The following is a 22,500-nucleotide window of genomic DNA, read 5'->3' as shown; positions in this document are numbered from 1 at the left end:
ATAAAGTAGCTGCTATTTCCAAAATGATGGAATTACCTGGTGATAAATAACATCGTACGCGTCTTGGAGATTAAATTTTGACTTTGCATAAACAAATTGTCAACCTAAAGAGTTGGGCGATTGTGATCTTTGTTTTGACTTCGCTCATTTCATTGTCAAACTGTATAACACTTGACAGAAAAAGAAACTTACAAAAACCCGGTATCTTGCCATCATTTGACACAGATGCTTCACTGTTTGGCGAGTAAACATGCCGTGGTAACTTAATCACGGCGCCCGCTGAATGCTGGCCATGTCACTTTCGATTTTGCGATTTACTTGAACGCAGCAAAAATCTTCCAAAATGTTTGTCGCTGATCGTAATTTTTTATATTCTATGTTCACGGTTCAAAATTAATGTTGTTTTCATGTCATAAATATTTTATTCTCGATCGACCGTCCCGGAAACTTCCTTCAGCTCTTTCTAAAAACTGTGTATCAATAGTTATTTACTTTTGCATCAGTATTTGTTTTGCATAAAGCAAGCTAACAAAATCTGTACCTTGCTGAGTTCGCATTTGTTAGCATTAATAGTATTTTCAGTCCGATCCTTCTGTTTTAAGAGGGGTATATTGTTTTGGTCTCCCATCCAAACACTAACCCCGCTGGACAGGGCTTAACTTCAGTGAACTTTGGTATTACAAAGCTGTCAGATGCTCAGAGGGCACGCTTAAACTTGTGCGGAAAAGAAGTTGTGAGGGAACTTGAAAATTATCAACATGTCACCCCAGAAGCCAATGTTTCTCGCTTCTGTTTTATTTGTTATTCTTCAGAGCATATGATGCACGTTCTGGGTTGCTGTCTTGAGAAAAATGGTTCGGCCCATTGCGTTTTTACGTTATTACGGCTCAAATCATCGCTGAACTTACGCTATTCAAGCGTAATAACAAAAAAGAGGGGAAATGCTAAACCTATTTTGGGCATGGTATATTTGTTACATGTATGATTCATAAAGTTCTGTGAAGTTTTTTCCTTTTGTTTTACCGCATTTTTGTACAAACGAGATGCTTCCGTGAAGCATACACTGGATTGCTTGTGGTACGTGTTACAGAAAGTCAGAAGACACTGAATTGTGTGGTATTGATCTATAGCATTCCAGTCTCTGAAAACTTCACAGAACTTTATGAATCATACATGTAACAAAGGCAAGACTGATTATTCCACAGTACTGTATTTCCTCTTCTAACATGCTACAACAGGTTGCAAAATTGGCGAGAGACTCCCGTTAAAAAACACTTTTTCTAGGTTTCAATACCAGCCAAATCTACATGTAGAATTCAAACCTTTCCACTTCCCGCTTCCCTTTCCCCCTTTCAGTGCTGACTGTTTAAGTTCTCAGTGTTTTTTGTATTGTTACAACAAGTTGCAAAAATAGTGGAGACACTTCACCATCTTGAGGCATTATTAATTTACCTATTATCTCTCACACTGCAGCCCCCTACCCCTTTTATCAGTGTTGCTAGCAAGACAAAAAAATTGTTGCAAACTTAAACAGTCAACATTGAAAGGGGGAGAGGGGAAGCGAAGTGGGAAAGGTTTAAATTCTAGATAAGGCGGGTATTGGAAGCTAGAAAAGGTGTTTTTTTTAACGAAAGTGTCTCAACAATTTGGGAACAGTGTGGGAGATAATAGATAAATTAACAATGCCCCAAGAAGGTGAAGTGTCTCCCCTAGTTTTGCAACTTATCGTCTGATTGATTCGAATAATTTTGCTAGTCCGGATTTGAAACCTGTAGAGAATATCTTTATCGTAGAAAAGCAGGAACTAAAGAAAATTTAATAATCGTTAGATATCATATAAGCTCTGAAACACTTCAGGAGTTTGCACGCCAAGTACAAAGCACATTGTACTCAACACGAAAGGATATATAATATTATTGACATATGGCGGCATGGATGTTCAAGTGATTGGACTTACATGTACAATGTACATGTACAATGTGTATCATCACGAACAGAAGACACTGTACCATAATAAAGCGTGCAAAGTATTTTCCCCTGAAGATCTGATGCTCCAAAAGTTACACATGGCTCAAATTATGTAACACAATACCATTTATTGTGTTTCTAGGTGACGTCAACTGCGATGATGGCATTAGAATAATTTGAAAATCTTATACATTGTATTCAAAGGAACAGGACAATTCAACTCAATCCAATACATTACTAGACGATTCATTATAAATTTCACACGGTTAGAAATCATGTACACATTGTCTATTCCATTTACCAATGGTCTACCATTCAAGCACACCCTGCATTGCAACAGCAAGAAATACATGTATGATATCATATTATTTTCTGAGTGAAAAGCCGCACATAATATGCATGGCAGACCGTATATAGATCATTTCATATAAATGTCATAATGTGTAGCTGATGCAAATTTGTTCAGTTTTGTATCTCATTGTGAAACAAATGTTGCAAAGCAATTATCACACTTGGGTAGTTCCTTTTGAGCATTCTGCTCAGTCAGTCAGTCATCAAGGGTTTCTTTAGAAGCCGGTCACGGGCGGTAAACTGTTGTCTGCTTGTCAAAAATTTGCCTCTCACCCCCAGCTACTCTGCCTTGATTTTCTGTCAAACCATTGTAAAAGACAAGAGTGACCACCCCTTATATGATAAGCCCAGGCATCTAATTCAAAAGTTATTGCAACCCTTGCAATTTTCACAGATTCTGAAGTAACATCGCTGGTAATGGCGTCCCACTGAAATATGACCGCTAAAATCCACATATTTTTAATCATAAACAGATGTATTAATTTGATTTGATCAACATGTTTTTGCAGCAAAACGATCATAGATGTTTCTTAAGCTGAGTGATGTGCTTATTTACTTATTCAAATGAACGCACCCAAGTTGGTGATTAAAGGAGAATTTTTAGCCACCAAAGTGGAGGCTTTAGTCGCATTGGTGACCGTAGTGGAAACAATTTTGAGCCCTGAGTTATTGGAGCAGTAATGTCTGTTTCCCATACGTAAACAACAGCTAATTTTGTACATGTTGCGTGTGTTTTACATGTAGATGTAATGTGTTGATTGAAATATACAGCAAAATAATTTGACAGTGGTTTCAAGATGTTTCTAGCATCAAAAGCGAAAGGATGGAAATTGTACCAAATTATGTTTTCGACTTAACTCATAGCCTGTGTACAGCCGCCCACCGTCTGGAAAAAAAAATCGGAGAGGAGTGTCTGTGATTTGTGTTAGTAATGGTGTTCTGGAATAATTTTGCATACATTATTAAGTGATCTATGCTGACTAAAATTTGCAAGGCTCATATTTCTTTGGAGCTAAATTCTCAAAATGGTGGTCAATGAGGTAGATTTCAAACGTACATTGAAGAGCGTCTCTGATAGTTTAAAGATACCTTGGCTTTATAGCATAGAAGCACTCTTAAAAGGAAAGGATGTATTTGCAAGTCTTCCAACCGGGTATGGCTCTGATCTTCAGAGCAGCACAGATAATTGCCGTTATTTTCCTCGATATGTCCACATATCAAATAAAAATAAATAGCCAATCAAAACTTGTTGTTTCAATGATGTAATGATTGATGGGTAATAACCAATCAAATCATTTTCCACACATTCCAGGAAAAAATCACGTGGTATTGAACACAATTATCAACGGTAAATCACAGAGGCTCCTCACCGATTTTTCTTTTCCGTAGACCGGGCGGCTGTACACAGGCTACTTACTGTATTTACCCGTGTATAAGTCAACCTTTTATGGCCTCAAAAGAACCTCCAAAAATCGCCCTCGACTTATACACGGGTCAAAGACTTTGAGCCAAGTTCCAGCTAAGTAATTTATTCAAAATTAACATAATAATGTTGTCATGGGCATGATGAATGCAGTGGACAAAAGCCGACAAGAAACTTCAAAATGAATGACAAAAGACTTCAAAACGAATGTAAGCAATTCCAGTTGAAATGAAAAAGGATTGGTCCAACTCTAAATGTTGAAGGTACTCACAAGCACAAATATGAAATAGACCCTGGAAATTTTTGTTTTCCAAAGGCGGAAAGCTCTAAAAGGCATTTCTGTTTCTTCAAACAAAAACTCGATCGTTCAACAGCTTAGTAACCTGGCACAATACCTCATGTTTGCGTGCAAGCATCGTCACTTGTGTTGCGTGAAAATGCTGGTTGGTAATAAATGTTTTTTATTATTTATACAAACCTGGCTGACTTAAATGCTTTTGCAAACTTTGTATTGTTTGGTTTATGAGTTTTGTTTGGTTTGGCACTTTTGCAAAGCCAGTGGTAAGAACAAACTTGAACGTGATAACGAAAGAGGACTGAGAGCTGTATACTGTGACTATAAATCACCTTATGAGGAATTACTGAAGAGAGCTAAGTCAACCACCTTATATAACAGAAGATTACAAAACATCGCAATATTTATGTACAAGATTAAAAACAAGTTGCTACCAAAAACTGTCATAGACTTATTTACTTGCCCTAATCATAAATATAATCTTAGAAATACTTATTTTTCAGTAAACAGTTTTAACACAGCGAAGTACGGTAAGAACAGCCTTAGATACTTTGGACCTCATTTGTGGTCCAAACTTAATTTAAGTACTGGTATAAGATCGGAACCTTCTGTTAGTGTTTTTAAGAACAGAATTAGAAAACTTGACTTAACATACTTGACCTGATGATAATTTTTTTTTTAAACACTATATATGTGTACATACATCTATATTTCTTGGCATGAACTGTGAACTAGTTTAGATTTATTGTATTTATATTTTCTTTCCTTTTGTCTCCCCCATTAGTAGGGAACATGTGCCTGGCTATAAGATTTGAGACTTAAATAAAGTTATTATTATTATTATTATTATTATTATTATTGTCATTTGAGAAATTATATAAGTCAAGGACCAATTAAACCTTGAACATTTTCACATCGTTTGCAAGTTATTTTCAAAGATTGACTCCTGCTTCCTGTGATGTTGTGCTTATCTCTAAGGACCTTTATCCTTGAACAACGAAACAGGTTAGTTTGAGGTTTACATGTTCGATTTTCTGAGAACTTTTTTGAAACTCAAGGACAAAATGTCTGCATATACGTACAACAGATGCTGAACCACAAAACCATATATTATATTAAGCGCTTTGAGGCCCTGATTTTTTTGTGTATCCACATTTCCAGAAATCAAAGAATACAAGATTAGTGTCCCATGAACATTTGACAAAGAAATTAAGAAATTGCTTTTTTTGCCATCAAAAATGGGGGTTGACTTATACATGGGATCGACTTATACACGGGTAAATACGGTAACTCACAGAAAGCACTGAAATGGCTTCAAATTGTCATACTGAAACCCCACAAAAATCCAGTTTATCCCTGGTCATTTTTAATTTACAGCAGATTGGAGAATTAAACTTTTTTTTTCAAAACAACACATTAAAATTTAATGCAAAATATATTCAGTACTAGTGTATGCCTTTCCGTACCAACATACAAAGTGACCATATGCAGGGGCGTCAAAAATGGCCGGTAACCAGCCAAAATAACCACCTACTTACTAATATTCGGCCGGTTACGTTCGTCTCAATTCGCTGTAAGTTAATACAGTATTTGCACAAACTTGTAAACCTTGAGAACTTCAAAAGAAAAGTATGTGTATCCTCTTCATTTTTCCAAGTCAAAGTAAAGATGCATAATAACTGTTTTTAACCTGTCTGCCTATCCACACGCGATCTAAGTGAACGGATTAGGCTCATAGAATGCACAGGAAATTTTCACTGCACAGGATCTCAGGCTTCTCCACATGCCAAAATGAAAGTGCCCAATTCGACAACTATTTAAATGGTATATTTGGGTTACAGTAATACAAAAATTATTGGAAGTATGATGATTGATCTTACATATAAAGACAGCCAATAAAAGAGCTGTTTAGTCCAGCTACTACTGTACTCCTACAGAAAGCAATGGACTCACCATTTGATGAGGAGATGCACTTGATATTTTGAACATGTCAAATACATTATTAGGCAGTGTCTTCGACCTCCTCTTTGGCTTCCCATCCTTTCTTCGGAAACTACGAGCACCTGAGAAATTTAAAGTATCAAATTTTATTAAATTTTATTATTATAATTATTATTATTATTATTATTATTATTATTATTATTATTATTAAGTCCTTCCTTTGATTAAAATACAGCAAAACTGCCAGAAAGACCTATAGATATCCTTACAACTTATAAACGGAAAATTACACATGTAATAGAGTGAATGCTTAAGGTCTTTTGTGAGCTGTTTAGGAAACATAAAAGTTTGCCAAATTGAACAGCTGGGAGCATAAACATAGTAAGTGACAATTTTCATGAAGCTAAATAATTTAGGAAAACGTAAAACCAAGGAAATGCAGCGGTTTTGCCTAGTATGGACAGTACAAGTATATTTCAGGGCATTCTAGGGAGGTTTACAGGGGCATTGACAAGTGCTTTGGTTTGTGCTGCTTTTTTACTTGCTTGCTTGCTTCTTTTCCCTCCCTCCCTCCCATACTTCGAGCCCAGTATACATTCCACACACTGGTTTTGTCAGGGATGTGTTGACAGGTGCTGGGAAGTGGGCTATGGCTTGCTGAGAGGTAGATTTTTCGAAGCAGCGTGCGTTAAGCTGTCAAGAAAGTTGTTTATCATTAGCTAACAAAGTGCTTGAAAAAATATAATTTTATATTACAACTCAAAATATGCCTTGTGCAGTTTACAGTTGAGTCCAATCACTCAATGGATAAAAATTGTTTTAAGTTTATGCCAATCGCCTTGTTTTCTTGCAGGTATAAGCACAAAATTATACACCAAACGCCGCTGCTGAAACAGAATTTCATCCCACGTTTTCTGCTTTTCGCAATACACAAAACTGCAAAAATAATTAAGTTAATTTTCTTTTTAGTATCCCCTCTTCTTACAGGAAAACCAAAAAAGCTCCCTTTATCCTCCAAATCCTTAAAAAGAGTAGCGATATCCCCATCATTTCATGAGTTACCTCACGCATCAGCCGTTGTAAAGTCTGGTACGAGCCTAGAACGCCCATCAGGCCAGCCACCATGCCTCCCACAACAACACATATAGATTTTCTAAGGGGGAGTGGGTAGAGGCCTTAGACCAAGCCGCCATGTTTACAGCCGGTTACGGCCGGTTTGGGTAATTCAGGGGTCGTTGTACGTGGTCGGTTACGACCGGTTTGGATGCCGATGGGTTAACTTATTGTAAGAATAAATAACCCGGGAGCTCCGCTTTTAGGTGTGGCTAATTAAATCTATATAATTATTACATAATTATGTAATAATGGAACAAGATGAAATGAAATTAATACTGTACAATTACCTAGTGGACGCAAAGTTGACACCACATGTACACGTACATCACCTGGCGAGAAAGACTCTGAGTATCCCAAACGATGACGTCCAAACGAGTTCCTAGAGAATGGTGAAGTTGAGCTAGGGGTGACTTCACCCTGTCCACCATCTATGGTCACTTTAACTTCACTTGCTTGATCCCCTTTTGAGACAAACTGATCTGTACCCTCATTAAATGAACCCTTGCTTACAAAGTTCATTAATTCAGCAGCAGTGTCATCTTCAGGGCTTAGTACTAAGCCTGTTTCTGAATCAAGTGAGTACCGCTTCCCTATTATCAACTTTTTGGGTTTCTGTTTTTTCCTGATGTCAGATCTCGAGGCTGCATTATCAACATGATCTACCCCTGCCCCATCGATTGTTGAAATTCTGTCCCCTGCACATTCTGTTGTGGATTCATCAACTGTCACACCTGGTAATTTCAAATCAGACTTCTGTTCATCAGAATCCACAATTGTTACAAAAGTACCTGGTTCAACACTGTCTGTCAGAAGAAATTCTACATTTTTCCCCAAGTCACATTCACTGCCAATTAATGCATCTTCAAGACTTTTGATTTTTAAGATCTCTGCTTTTCTTACATCTCCAGACGTTAATAGTGTTTCTCCAGTATGTGTGGTACCAGCATCTGATCCATTGTTCTGAATTAATGGACTTGATCCAGACTTTATGACATCATCAGTGATATTCTTCAGGTCAGCCAATGTACTGTTAGGGACACTCAACTCTTTAAAAGGGCCATCCAGCTCATCATCTGAGCCAAACAAGACAGCAGAATCTTTTTCTCTATGATTTGAATCATGATGTGTGATCTCTGCTAATGAAGATCCTCCTTCAAAATCTTGATCCACAGCAGCATCCATCACACTCTTTGAATCTGTTTTCTCCAGATCAGAGGTAATATCATCCAATACTATTGGACACTCTGATTTTGGTGAGAAACATGCCAACATCTTTACGCCAGCATTAGACTCATCACCATTAAACAACAACACCTTTGACTGTACTGTGCTTTTTAAGCTGTCACTAAGAGTATCACCCCGGTTGTTATCATCTTCAGAGTCAGTTGTAACACTAACAAGATGTGTTCCACTTGGAAAAGCTGACAAAATTTCATTCAATCCATCCCCATTATCACTCATAAAATCTTCTTCCTGAAATAAACATAGGAATACAGGTACATTTCAAAAGGAGCCCCTTACAAGCATCAGTCTGTTGGTTTCCTGGGGTGGGAGAGTGGCAGAGGGATTTTGTACCCATGCAACAAATCTATTTAACAAATAGATTCCATGTTGCCCTGCGTCTGTAGTGTGTGTGTGTGTGTGTGTAGTGTGTCACTGATGATCTATTACTGAACAGACTCACGGCAACATGGAATCTATTTGTTTTATATAATAAAGAATTAAACTTTATTCGCATAAAAGCTGATGGTGACGTCAACCATGCGTCTGTCCTCTAATAGATCATAGGCAAGAACCAATCAAAATCCGTGAATAACTTGGGTTATTATATAAAACTCAGTTAAACCCATTCATACCTAAAACGGCCCCAATTAACAAGTAAAATAATAATTACTATTGTCTGGCATTAGGCAGTCTGAGTAAACTCTACATGTACATGGGTTCAAGGAGACCTATACTTGAGTAGACCTAGATCTTGTTTATTTCGACTATTGCAACACAAATTATCAGAAAAAAAGAAAACTATGAGTACAACAAGAGACAATGAACTAATGACAGACAAGTGACAAACACAGCTGTGAATTACATTTGACAAGAACTCTCTCAAGTTAACATGCACAATGCAACATAATGCAGCATAGTGCAGGATTACAGAAAAATAATTACCGTACTTATTCGGCTACAAGCCGAGACCCCAAACTTCTTATGGAAAAAATCAACTTGACTGACACGAATTGTAAATGCATAATACTCGGCTATAAGCCGAGACCCATTTTAGGTCTTGATGTGTATTGTCGACTATGGAATTTTCGTAATTTAAAATACAAATTGACATTGACTGAAAAATTATACTCAAAGCAATCAAATGAACACGAAAGATAAGAAACAAACAAGCAACGTGATCGTGAGGTGACGAATATTATTAAACAATTGTTGACCTCACAGGAAATGTGTCTTCGTACAACCGAAGCGTTTTATAAAAAGTTATTCGACTGGAAACCTTACAACCTCGCCTTTAAACTTAAAATAGTCGCCGAAGCAGAAGCTGTAGAAAATAACTCCGAGATCGCCGAAGAATACGGCATCAGCGAGTCGATGGTTCCGTCGCTGGAGGAAAGATAAGGCAAATCTGTTTAACAGGGAGCTTATCGGGGAGCGTATCCCGAGCTCGATCAACGACTTTTGGCGTGGTTTTCAGAGCAAAGAATTCAAGGTAAGATTTTCTCTTTAATGCGTACGGTTTTTTTGCTTGGAAATCCACTTGCGTTTTTGTTTCAAGTTTGCTATGGTGTCATTTGACAAGCTTGTTTACACGATCTGTGATGGTGCAATTTCGTTCCCAGACTCCTCGTTCCTTCGATGTGTAAACCAAGCTTGGCGCTATATTCCCGAGGAGATGGTGAGGCGTTCGTTTGAAAGACTTGTGGCACCTCTATAACGCACTCGACGGCACAGAAGATGATGCAGTCGTCGACGAGAATATTCCAGAAAGTGAAGACGAGGAAATGGAAGACGAATTCGAGACAGACAGAGAGGAAGAAGACGAGCAGTAAGATCGATCCCGATCACGGCTCCTTTACGAGCCACCAACTAATAAAAATCCATATTACACCAACAACAACTTCTCTTCATTTTACAAGTAATTTAGTTCGGCTTGTAAGTGAATACACGTTCATTTGCTGCTGTTTTAATTTGCTGAGAAAATTATTTTTATCAAAAATACTCGGCTATAAGCCGAGACCCCTTCTACGGCTTCAAATTTGCCCAAATTGAGTGAGGATTTGTGTAAAAATCCCTCGGCTTATAGCTGAATAAGTACGGTAATTCAGTTTTAAAAGAAACAAAGCATGATTATAACGTGTAGTAAAAGCTCTGACTCGCAGTTATAAACAAGATGGCGTCTAAAATTTAATGATTCCATTACTAAAATATTTTGGGGGGAGCATGCCCCGGATACCCCTACAAGGCAAGGACCAGATGCCTACTAGTCAAGTCATCTTGTCTACTACTCAAAACCATTTTGACTGGGCTGCTTACATGTACACTTGTTTAATGGCATTGTCTGCCTTAATTGATTCAATTTTGATTCATTTTTAATAGTTCCAAGATTAAAGGGATATGGTCACCGTCAGCTGTTGCACATGTGTGCTGAACACCATAAATTTTAGCTACTCCGTTGGTGAAGTTAGGAAATGTTCATAACTTAAAAGGATGACTGGGTTGGAGAGAAAACTGATAGGGCTTTCAAAAACTTTCTTCCTACGATGAAGGACTTTGTTTTTTTTCTTCAAACAATAATTTGCAATACATTCATATCAAATAAATCTTGATTTGTCTGATTCCTGCGATTTTTTTGAAAATGCCAGGAAAACTCGCCCTGAAGCTCATGCTTCGCCAGTGTGCCCCCAGAATTTTGACAGGTCATTTCAAACGATTAACAAGTATTTACAAACTTTCAAAGCAAACTTCGACAACTGCAAAATCAAATCTCCGCCAGACTTTAGGCAACACAGGATGTTTCCTTCAAAAGCCGGGAAACACATGATGACGCATTGCCCCCAATTCTCCATAGTGAATTCAGCAAATTTGGTCACCTTTATTGCATGCCTTTGACACCCACAGGACCAATAGGATTTTTTGAGACATTTCTATGCAAATTGAAGAATAATTTTCTGCCACGCACAGCAGTTCCCCAGCATCTGCCAGTAAAGTTTTGTTTACTTCACCCTAGAATGGACTCAAAATACCTTGTTATCTGCCTTGGAAACAAGCCTTTATTAAAATGTGAACAAAAAAGATTGTTAATATGACAAGCTACACTGTATGGTATTAAATCTGTTCATTAAAACAACTGAGCTGCCCATGTCCGTCTTTCAGCTGCCTGGTGCTTTGTCACTGATCAATTGATTTTATAATGAACCATCCCTTTAAATAATCACATAGGATGAATTAAAGCATGGGTGCGTTGGATTGGGAAATCTGGATTTAGATCTTAAAATCAGGATCTTCAGATTTCCAATCGAACACATAATCCGAAAACAGATTTCACGACAGGTTTTGTTAATTGAAATCCTTACCCGACATGGATTTTCCAATTAGTGAATCCGCGAAAAAATCCATTGTCAGATTTTGTGTTCGATTGGAAATCCGAAGATGTTTCAGATTTTAAGATCTAAATCAGGATTTCCCAATTGAAAGCACCGTATGAAACAAAACAGCTTTTCAGTTGTAGACTTAAAATCGAATGAAGACCTGAAAGGACTGAAACAGATTTCAAGCAGATCAACTCCATGTACAAAATTTGATTTCGGGTTGAAGTAAACACTTTTCAAAACTATCAGTAAACTAGTGTCCAGGTTGGCACGGTCCCACTACAAACCTACTGATTCACACAGTTATTTGTTGTATTCATCGTCACATCCATCACATGTCAAGAACTCCATTCCTTATTCTCAATTTCTTAGACTTCGACGTCTATGTAGTGATGACTCCGATTTTTCCAGCAAATCAGAGGAGATGTGCCAATTCTTCGAAAAACGTGGCTATCCTGTCTCTGTGGTCAAAGCGGGCCATCATCGCGCCCAACAATTTGATCGACAGTCGTCACTACAAACGTCACAGAAAGATAAGAATGACAGAATTCCATTCACCCTCACTTTCCATCCTCATAATCACGCAGTCAAAAGCATCATTCTTAGTAATTTTAAATTACTCCAAAATGATCCCGAGATTGGTAGAATCTTTTCGCAACCTCCACTTATTTCATTCAAACGCGACAAAAACGTAGGCAACTTTTTAGTTAGAAGCGCGCTCAAAACCAACGAGCAACCCGGCACTTTCAAATGCGCGTGCTCACGTTGCAAAACTTGTCTTTTCATTGTTAACACTAGCAAGATATCGGGACCTAAGCGATCTGTTAAGATCACCGATCGTTTCACATGTACCTCCGCAAATGTCATTTATTGCATAACCTGTACGTTATGCAATAAATTATACATTGGTGAGACAGGTAGACGACTAGGTGACCGATTCCGCGAACACCTTCGCGATGTTGAGAAGAATGACAAGGATGCATCTAAGCCAGTCGCTCGCCATTTTAATCTGCCTAACCACTCCAAAAAACACATGGCTATCTGCGGCCTTTCCCTACATCTAGGTACGACGGAAAGCCGCAAGAATCTGGAACAACAATTCATCTTTCAAATCGGCACCCTTAATCCTCACGGTATTAACGAACGCTTTTCTTTTAACTAATATATTCCTATTTTTCACGTTGCCATGTTACCACCAATAGCGTAGCTCCTACTCTACTATAAAAACTACACGTAACCCATAATCCCTCGATTCGCTCTGACAAAGGGCTAACGCTCGAAACGTCAGCTTTTAGAATCTCTGTACGGTGGTCAATTTACATTATCAACTCCGTTGATAAACCAAATTTTCATGTCCCTTAAAGTTGTGTTTTCCTGGTGACTCAAGTCTGATAAAAATGCCATCATCATACAGAGGGTCACGAACCATGTATTGGCATGTCTATACACAAGCTCTATTAATTAAGAGAGAATGACTAAACTACTGAGAATGACTAAACTGAGCACTTCATCACTTACCATAAATAATCCACTGCGCTTCTCAAAGAAGCGCACATCGTATTCTCCTTCAGAGCTCGTGTTTGTACTGGATGAAAATTCCTCCTCACTTTCTGTGTCTGTCTCCACCGCTCCTCCTGCTGCACCTTTGGCGTCTGTATCAGCCGCTGAATCGCCTTTTGACGACAATTCAACAGGGTCGGCGGTTAAACGAGAATTATTATTGCAGCCACCGTTACAAACGAAAGATAGTTGATCATCTGAACACGAATTTCCAAAATCTTCTGTAGAATTGAAAACGTTTGTATCGGAGATTTGGATTCCAGAAAGATCCGGACCACTTCGAGCTAGCGCCAGTAAATTACGACTATCACCTTGGTCCTCTCCGTTTGTTTGAATCTTTATAGAAGACAGGTCTTCGCTGTTTTCTGATTCTGTGGATTTTTCATTCCCATTTTCCGTCAGATTTGATAAAGACGACGAAATATATTCAGAAGTTGTTTCAGCCTCTTCAGCAGAAAAGAACGAGTCTTCATCTTGACTTCCACTTGTAATATCAGGGCTAATACAACTTTCAAAACCGACTCTTTGTTCTTCTTTAATATCCCTGAATACATTGACGACAACCTCTTGACTTTCTTTTGGACTTACTTCGAACCCCGCTTTATTCACAACTTCGACGAAGTGTCTAGTTTCCGCGATGGAATTTTCGACTACAACCCCGGAGGGGCGCTGCTGGTCTGTTTCCACCGCGGAAATGTTTATCGATGACATTCCATTCTCCCTTTCACGAGAACCAGTGTGGTTCATAGCACTAACATGTGGTGTTACATTAATTTTAGCAGCAAAGTTTTCAGGTTCAACTTTGCTATCCAGTTGATCAGCTGTTGACATGTTCCCATTTAAGCTGTGTTCATTATCCAAGTTTATAATGCTCTTGCCTTCGCATAATGGCTGTTGCGAGGAACTTCCGTTCAATTTATTCTTCATTCTTTTTGGTCGTGCCGGAGGAGTAACCTTTACCTCTTCTTTGACTTCAAAACAAGCTCCTGTAACAGCTATTTTCTCCTTCTCTTTTAAAGCCATTTTCAATCCAATAGATTTCCTGCAGGAAAATGGTATCGATGATCACAAAATAAACTTAATGTTTGTTTTTAAGACATGCTACCTGTCCATTATCCTCAGTAAATGGTGTCTTCAAATAAAGAAAGGTTGAAACACCAATTCAATGTGAAATATACAGCAGACTACACAAGGTGACATTTGTCACTGACTGCAGTACAAACAGATTATGAGAACCAAATCGTCACGTGGGATGATTGTACGACATGTTTGTTGTTCACACGGAAGTCAATTTGCAGGAATGTGATTGGTTTGATGCGAAGCGAACGTTTCACATGCATAATTTTCTTCTTAGCTTGGCCCCTGGGGTAACGTTTGCACGCTTCGCTGCTATTCGATCGATAGTTCTGCTCCTGACCTGTTTTCCATACTTTGCTTTTTTCTGGTGATAAACTTTGTAATTTACGCGTTGGTCATACCCTACAAAGGTAAGAGTATTTGCGACTCTAAGCTGTGAATTTTTTCTCCCAATATAAAGCTAATATAAGTCTTCAACGAACACAGCAAACACTCGCGGTGGATTTCACCGTTGCTATTTGGAGTTTATTTGCCTATCGAAATAAGGTGTTATTGTACGAGTTTTGAACGGAATCTTGGAAATTTTCGCTTGGAGTTTCTCCGTGTGGCGACACAAGTCCGAATCATGCTTTGAATGGCATATGAAATCGGGCAGCAATGGTTGAACTTTACAGATGGGGCCGGCGTTTCAACAATCGCGATATCGTGCAACCTTTCGATATCGTCGTGATGGAAATCAAGCACTATATAGCTATAGCTACAATAGATGAATGCGCTGTGAAGCTCAATTTTTCCCTGTTTTCGTCTTGACATTCAATTGATTGCTAAACGGATCGCCTTTTTCCTTCGAAGAAGATAACATCAATGCGCTAACTTTTTTTTTAAAACCTAATACATTTTTAATTAGTTTGATCATAGTTTTACCTTGTAGCAGGGTAGTATTTAGAATTCCGTATCTTAAGCATAAGCAAATTTGTTGGCATTTTTGGCCTGTTTAATCCTGTAAAATGTGGATGAAACTTCAAAATCCTTCCCGCCCGCCCCCGGGCAAAGCCCGGGCATTTGAACTTTTGAAGATTGGATCGTTCAAATTCCTGCCCCCTCGGGCCAAAATGGTGTTCAAATGCCCTACCCTATAGTCGCATTTGTCTATCATACCCTACTAAAGAACAATCGTCGTTGGCTCCTCCTGTCTTTAATAAAGACCTTTTGAAGACCTTTTTTGTAAGCCAGTCGCTCACAAATGCTATATCTCTTTCTTTAAACTCTTCCATCTTGTCCAAACACGTGTTTTATAGCTGTCAGCAACTTTGGCACCCAAAAAAAAAATTATTTCAAACCTGACACTTCTGGTTCAATTTTCCCCACCCCACGCAGGCAAAGGTCAAATTCCCCACTCCCCAGACATAGAAGATAGTCAAATGCCCAGGGTTTACCCGGGGGGGATGTTGAAGTTTCGATTTGATCGGCACATTAGCCTTGTCTTTCGGGGAAAGAAGAGCTTTTAATTATTCCAATATTAGTGTACTAAACCGAAACATCTCAGCTGGTCACTTGATACAGAATAAGGTGTCTTTTAACCATTCCCTATACATGTCACTGAAGTTAGGAGAGACTTGTTAATGTTAGTAGAGTCTTGATTTGTAGGATACATTAATTTTGTACATATGCTATAGCTTTGATCTGTTCCCACCTACTTTTTGTTTATGAAATGAACAACTTTTTCACAATCTTAACACAACCATTTTTTCTGGTAGTAAAATGTAATGTACCTGAAAACCATTCCTACATGTGAATAATTGAAGTGTCGGCCTGCATGAAACTACATTGTAGAAGTGCATAACTTCTTTATTGCATTGGGAAGCGTCACTGGTTACACTAAAATTGCGGACGAGAATAATAATTTATTTGTACTGTAACTTTGACTAGCCATGGGTGGCTTGATTTAACTTCACTGTGACACTTCACTGCACCCATCTTAACTTAGCTGGCTTCCCTTTGAAGGGAATTTGGTTGATGTGAAGAAAGCTCGAGAACAGGGCTGTGGTCAAAGATCAATAATTATTACTAACAAAATTAATGGGTTTATGTAAGGGCACAAACCTCAGAAATTGTGGTAGCCACAGTCTTCTTATGAATCTGACAGAATTCTTGTTTTTGTTGAAGCTGTAATTTTCACTGAAAGGTTCGTAAATTCAATTAGTAATTTTTTTTTGGGCTCAAATTAACTCATTGACTCCCAGGCCTGGGTTTCCCATTGACGAGAAAAATCGTCTGGCGTTCAGGGTTCTCATTAAGTGCCAGCAGCCGGCTAAAAAACCGGCTACTTTAAATTTAGAGCCGTCTACTTTTCGGTCATAAACTTGCTATAAACAACGACAAAGCGCTTCTCCCGCCGCCTACTTTTATATTTAAGCCGTCTACTCCAAAACATATTGAGAACCCTGGGCATTAGACAGAGTAAAATACTCTGCCTTTAGACATTTAACAATTATTCAGCAAAATTGCGCAGAATATCGCCTGATACTTAGCCGACGATGCCGTAGGCTGAGTTGCTAAAATCAGGTGATATTCCGCAAGATTGAGAAGGATAATTGTTTTATTATTTAACACAATTTGATGACAAAGCACAATTTTCTACGTTTATTGGGGGGAAAAGCTGGAAAAACTACCATTTTTTTAATGAGACACAAAATTACGTATATCACAGGATCCCGATATCTGTTGATTACATGTGGCGAATATTGAGTGCGCTTTGACCATATTTGGGCATTGTCACAATGTGTTGAATTGTAAAGTAAAATACTAAGTATGGTCGGTTCAGGCCGGCTTGGAAGTCAAGGGGTTAATTAAGAAAATTGACTTAAAGTGCACTTAAACTCATCGGCAAGATGAGCTTGGAGTTAGGCACCTGAAAGAGTCATGATTGACGTGCATGTCCACACACAATGAGGGGGAGACCTGGTAAGCCTACCACAGTCCACCACCTATCCAGAACCGGTGCCTGAATAACCGGACAGATAGTGGTAGAGAGACCATGGACCCCCAAAAACAAACCAGGCAAGCAGCCAAATAAATATGCCTGCAACCATCACGCAAGCCTCTGAAGGGGTGCGAATGTACAGTTGGTAGGCATTGCTAGTCCAACATCCCAGCTTCTGAATGATTTTATCCAGAATGCCATTCCTGGCTGCAACTGTTGCTGATTTTATCCTGAAGATGTAACTAGAGAAATTCCCCGGAATACACGCACCCTCCAATATCTGACACAACCAGGAGGTAAGCAGTGATTGCGTCAGAGGCAAACCAGATTGCAGTAAAAAGAATAGACCTGGGGCATTGCCTCTCCGTACCAAGTATGCAAGGACTGCTTCCACTGCACACAAGGGTGGCTAGGCCCGCCCATTTTGGAAGCCTTGATTTTCACACGCAGGCATGAGGGTTGAAGTGTCCAGTCAACTGCTACATCCCCAACCTCTAAGTGAAGTGCTGGAGAAAATCTACATGACTGTAAACTCTGCTGATTGTAGGAACCCAAAATATCCTAGAGTGCAGGCTGCCCAGAACTTGCAGTGGTCATAAGAATTCATGTCCAGAGTCTGAAAAATGGTAGCCAGGAAGCAGTCTGTAATCAGGAGTCACTGGGACATTGCAGAACCATGAACCCGCTTAATGCATCAAACCTCCCTCTGGAGTCTATGACAATTAGACAAAGGATCTGGAAAGCCTTGTTCGATGTGCAAGGATCTCACTGCCGATAAAGATACCTTGATGGATGTGCCGCAAGCAGTGAGCAAGGAATGTGGCAAAGAGACACATAGCCTGCGTAGCAAGCGTTCCTTTTCGACAAAAAGAGCTTCGAAACGATTTTCCGCAAAGTGGCCGCGCGGAAGTTGGGGCAAGAGACTGAGGGAACGCTTGCAAGAAGACCCCCTATTTTTGAAAAACGCCCACCTTTTTATGGTTGACTTGACACACGCTGATTGACGTCTTATTAACAAATTAGCCAATAAGAGATAACCATGTTAACACCTGTTGACTTCCGACAAAACAAACCGAGGCACTGAGGAAACACCGAGTGATCAACGCAGAATTTGCCAGTGTGATTTTAAATGTTAAATTTGTAACGACAGCTTCTAAGCTGGGTACGACTGGTTATGTTGCTTCTGAGAATTTGTTTAAACCATCAAAAAGAAACTTACAGGCAAATTCTATCTGATATTTGCAGAGCAGTTGGAATAGAAGTTATCGAAAACAACAGCCAGTTTTCAGAACTTGTAAGCAATCCGTGCACTCTTAAAATACGAAATTTAGAAATATATAAACTCGTACAGAGTTCGATAGGTAGTAAGTAAGGCCGTAAAATGCAAATCTCCAGCAAAGCTGACCATGAAACCATTCAAATAGGTTTAAGTTTAAAACTAACGACGATTTCAGTGCGACTTGCTGGCTATTTTGTTGGTGCAGAGTGGTTGACAAAATGGATCGTACTAAATCTCCTGGAAATTACAGGCAAACCTCCTCGCTAGTTTGATAATCCACAGTACGTTTTTGGTCAAATCGTCACGAAATCGTAGATGAAATAGCAAGTAAAAGTGCTTTAAAAAATCGAATAACTTTACAAAGGAGCTGCTTTCTTCTCACAATAATTAAGAGAAGATTTAACAGGCTGCGTAGTTGTCTTCATCTTGTCTCAATCCATGATATAGGTAGGACTCAAGCTTACATCAGGCAAGGTACGCAGAGAATTTGACGAATTTCCTTGATCCTGAAACATGTGGATTCTGAGTTCACAGGCATTTTATTAATTCACCCTGCGTAAATAAAGTATCTTTTGCAAGCGAGCGAAAAGCTCACTTCAGTTCAGTCCAAACTTTTCGTCGACAATAAGCGCTGCCAAAGTTTTGTTAAATAACGATCGAATCTTTTGCTTTTAATGAATTACAGAAACACCATAGCAGCTTCGGCTGACACGTAAATAATATTGAATTTCCCTTGATGGATATTGTCCAAGCAGTCCAGATTTTCATTTAAATTACAGGCTGTCATTCCCATAGAATTCACCTCAACCACTTACTTGATTGCGTATTATGCTTTGAAATGGAGAAATCACAATGATACTCGAGAAGCCGGTTCTTCGTTTTAAGTTCTTTTATTTCACACTCCGCACATCATGACAAACATCTGAAAAATTAAGCTTTTTCCGAATCCTGTTGGCAAAACGGCCATTACATCTATACAGTTAAAGAGATGGCACATTGACAGTTCTTTTTTCCTTTACAATGTAACACCCGAGACCCGATTCGCTCAGCTTCGACACACGATTCAAAACCTTCCACATCTTCCACCATTGCCTTTGTCACGCTAGAACTTAGGAGAAATATTTTGCTCCAGAATTTGTCACCTGTCAATCATTGTGACTGTGCCGCACCAATCAGAAGCCCCCGTTCGTGGGCGAATGGGTTTTTCAAAATAGGGGGTCTTCTTGCAAGCGTTCCCTCAGTCTCTTGCCCCAACTTTTGCGCGGCCAGTTTGCAGAAAATCGGTTCGAAGCTCTTCTGTCGAACAGGAACGCTTTCTACACATGCTAAGAGACACAGGGCCCATTCATCCGCAGGGCAGGGGGAACCAGAAGAATGTAGTTTTCCAAGTTGCTGGCAGAAGCTAATGAACTTGTTCTGTCGCACTTAGTGCATCAGGTCGGGCACCCTTGACGTCCTGGCATTGAAGATAGATGCAACAGCCTCATTGTCGGAACAGAAGAGAGTGTGCTTCTGGAACCATCCCCGCCCCCACACATGTGCCGCAATAACCACAGGAAACATTTCCTTGTAAGTGTTTGAGAAGGGTATTTGTTCACAGGCCCATTACCCATAGAACAACTGAGTTTGGTAGTATGCCCCATAACCCCCTGACCCTGCAGCGTCAGAGGTGCCTTATAGATCCACACTGGGGGACAAACTAGGAAACAGCCAGAAAGTCACCCCATGCCATTGCAAGAGGAACTGATGCCACCATGGCAAATCCAGCTGAAACTCTTTATTCAGGCGGATTGGATAAGCTCTCCTCCAGAAACATCTAAGCAGATAGATTATGCGTCTGATGAAAGTCCTGGTGGGCCAGACAACCTTAGCAGCATGGTGCAGATGACCTATCAAAGACTCAAGCTGTTGCACAGAGACACCCGGGATTCTATCAACTCCCGTAAGGACTCCAACTTGTCAGATGGGAGTCGAGCTGTTTTCGTGACAGAGTCCAAAGGAATGCCAAGTACAACAACAACGTAGACTGACCTTCACACTTTTTGAGATGGAGTGGCAGACCCATATGCTTGCATACGTCCAATGCAGTAGCCAAATACTTGGCACAAATGGGTGAAGTGGGAGGACCAGCTAAACTGAAATCATCTGAGAAATGTGCCAAGTCAGAAACGTTGTAGTTATGAATGATAATCCATTCCACAAGGGACACTACCGAATCAAAAGAGAAGCATCAAGTTGACGAAAAACTGTCATCCACATGAATAATTATAATTATGGCAAAGAAAATTGGTCAGGGTTGATCCCATCATTAACGCTAGACCCTCCTGGGGAAGACAACTCAAAGATAAGATACAACTTGCCTGGTTGACCCCTCTTGGGAATAACCCCAAAGGTACTAATATGCAGGGGAGGAGCATCGAAGGGGCCAGCCACCCTCCCATGAGAGACTTTGTTAGCCAGATACTTGTCAACAACTTTAGCGTGCATTAAGGCCAAGGGCTTATTCCGTTTTGGCTGACTTAAGCTAAGTATTGTGGCTAAAGGCTAGGTGGAAGGCCTGGTGCGAACCCTCCGCAACGTAGGCTACCCTGCCTTGATCTGGGTGATTCTTCAGTTCTGTGGCAAACTGCTCCACACATAAGGATGTCACCCCATCTACTGGTTTAAGGCTGGGGGGAGCTAGAGTGGGAGACAACAAAGAAACAAAGACAACAATTCAGGCAAACCACTGCTAATTGAGTGCGATTTAATAGCACAAAAATAATCATACTGAAATAATGACGGTAATAATTATAACAATAAAATAAACGAGGTAATCAAACAGGCAATCACGCTAAATATGAAAAGCACAACAAAAGTCTATAATGTCACATAGACACTGTAACAAGGTTCATTAGTTTCGCCAAGATTTGACCTTATCACGAGGGGCAGATTGTGAGCGCGAATGGCGAGTAAGCTGAGCCCCAGAATTACCAGGACAGGTGGTGGGTGGCCTGGTGGTTGCCTGCACAGTTAATGCAATGATGAGAGTACTTGCACGCAAAGTAGGGCGAAGAACATTTTCCCCAGTTCCAAGAGTTGCAACAAACATTGCTGCAGAAGAGTCAATCGCTTCCATGGATTGTGGGAACTCAGTTTCTGAAGATGAACGTGCTGAAGGTCCTGCTGCATGGAAGTTATACAGTTACATGTTTATAGGGGACCAGTCGGTGAGTTTGGTTGCCGTGGCATGCTGTGAAGGCCTTATTGTAAGTCAGCCAAACTTGCCTGGCAAACTGGCAATAGGTGCACAGAAGGAGCAGTTTGTATACCTTTAAATCCCACCAACGATGTGGGAAAAACAAAGTTAGGACCATAGCAAAGAGCATAAATGCCTCCACCCAGCTAACAATGTCTTCAATTTCACGCCAACGTCGTTTCGTGCCAGAAGTTAAGATGACCCACCCATCGAGTAAAAGTTGAGGCTCAGCTTTGACCTGAACTAAATTGGCCGCCATTGGGTTGCTCAGATCTATATCTTTGCCAGCGGAGATTTGCACTACCAACTTAGCGGGGATTGGGGAAAAACCAAGGACCGCCCAAGAGGGCTGTCAAGTGCGAAAGCCAACTCCTGATGAAAGCAAGTGGACTGTATTGTAATGCAAGTCGACGCTTGATCCAGAGCATGAGGAAACAACTGATGAAGCAGTGGTAGCCACAGAGCCTGAAAAACACACAGTGACAGCCGCTTGTGCTGAGGTCGAAGGCTGCACTGCCTTCAACAGTTCGATGGTAGCAAAGATCTCGGGAGTTGAAGACATGTTTTGGCCAGCCGACATCAAGTCAACAACAGACGAAGCAGCTGGACTTGAAATGCTCGAAGCCATAGAGCTCACCTCCAAAGACGCTGGGAAAAAGGCAGTAGCCATGCTATTA

At 39.9% G+C, this 22,500-nt stretch overlaps 2 protein-coding genes across 4 annotated transcripts in view; one reads left to right on the top strand and one right to left on the bottom strand.

Moving 5' to 3' along the window:
- The window catches only part of LOC138008256 (uncharacterized), a 54,478-nt gene extending 39,208 nt beyond the window's left edge, over positions 1–15,270 (bottom strand). Inside the window, exons 1-4 of one of the 3 annotated variants that reach the window (XM_068855532.1) lie at positions 15,248–15,270; positions 13,205–14,288; positions 7,382–8,567; positions 5,991–6,100 (exon numbers count right to left, since the gene is read on the bottom strand). In XM_068855532.1, the coding sequence (XP_068711633.1) occupies positions 5,991–6,100; positions 7,382–8,567; positions 13,205–14,269 (2,361 nt within the window). In that variant the 5' untranslated portion in view covers positions 14,270–14,288; positions 15,248–15,270. Of the gene's footprint in view, positions 1–5,990; positions 6,101–7,381; positions 8,568–11,188; positions 12,083–13,204; positions 14,289–14,351; positions 14,482–15,247 lie in introns of those variants that run through there. The other 2 variants (XM_068855531.1, XM_068855533.1) reach the window with 2 other exon arrangements.
- Positions 14,498–22,500, top strand: part of LOC138008257 (pyruvate kinase PKM-like) — a 21,623-nt gene continuing 13,620 nt past the window's right edge. Inside the window, exon 1 of the mRNA XM_068855534.1 lies at positions 14,498–14,733. The gene's annotated coding sequence lies outside the window, so the exon portion shown is untranslated. The remainder of the gene's footprint in view (positions 14,734–22,500) is intronic.

The sequence above is a fragment of the Montipora foliosa genome, chromosome 6, assembly GCF_036669935.1.
Source record: "Montipora foliosa isolate CH-2021 chromosome 6, ASM3666993v2, whole genome shotgun sequence".
Lineage (NCBI taxonomy): Eukaryota > Metazoa > Cnidaria > Anthozoa > Scleractinia > Acroporidae > Montipora > Montipora foliosa.
The sequence above is the reverse complement of the archived record's forward strand: the minus strand, read 5'-3'. Positions and strand labels throughout refer to the sequence as shown.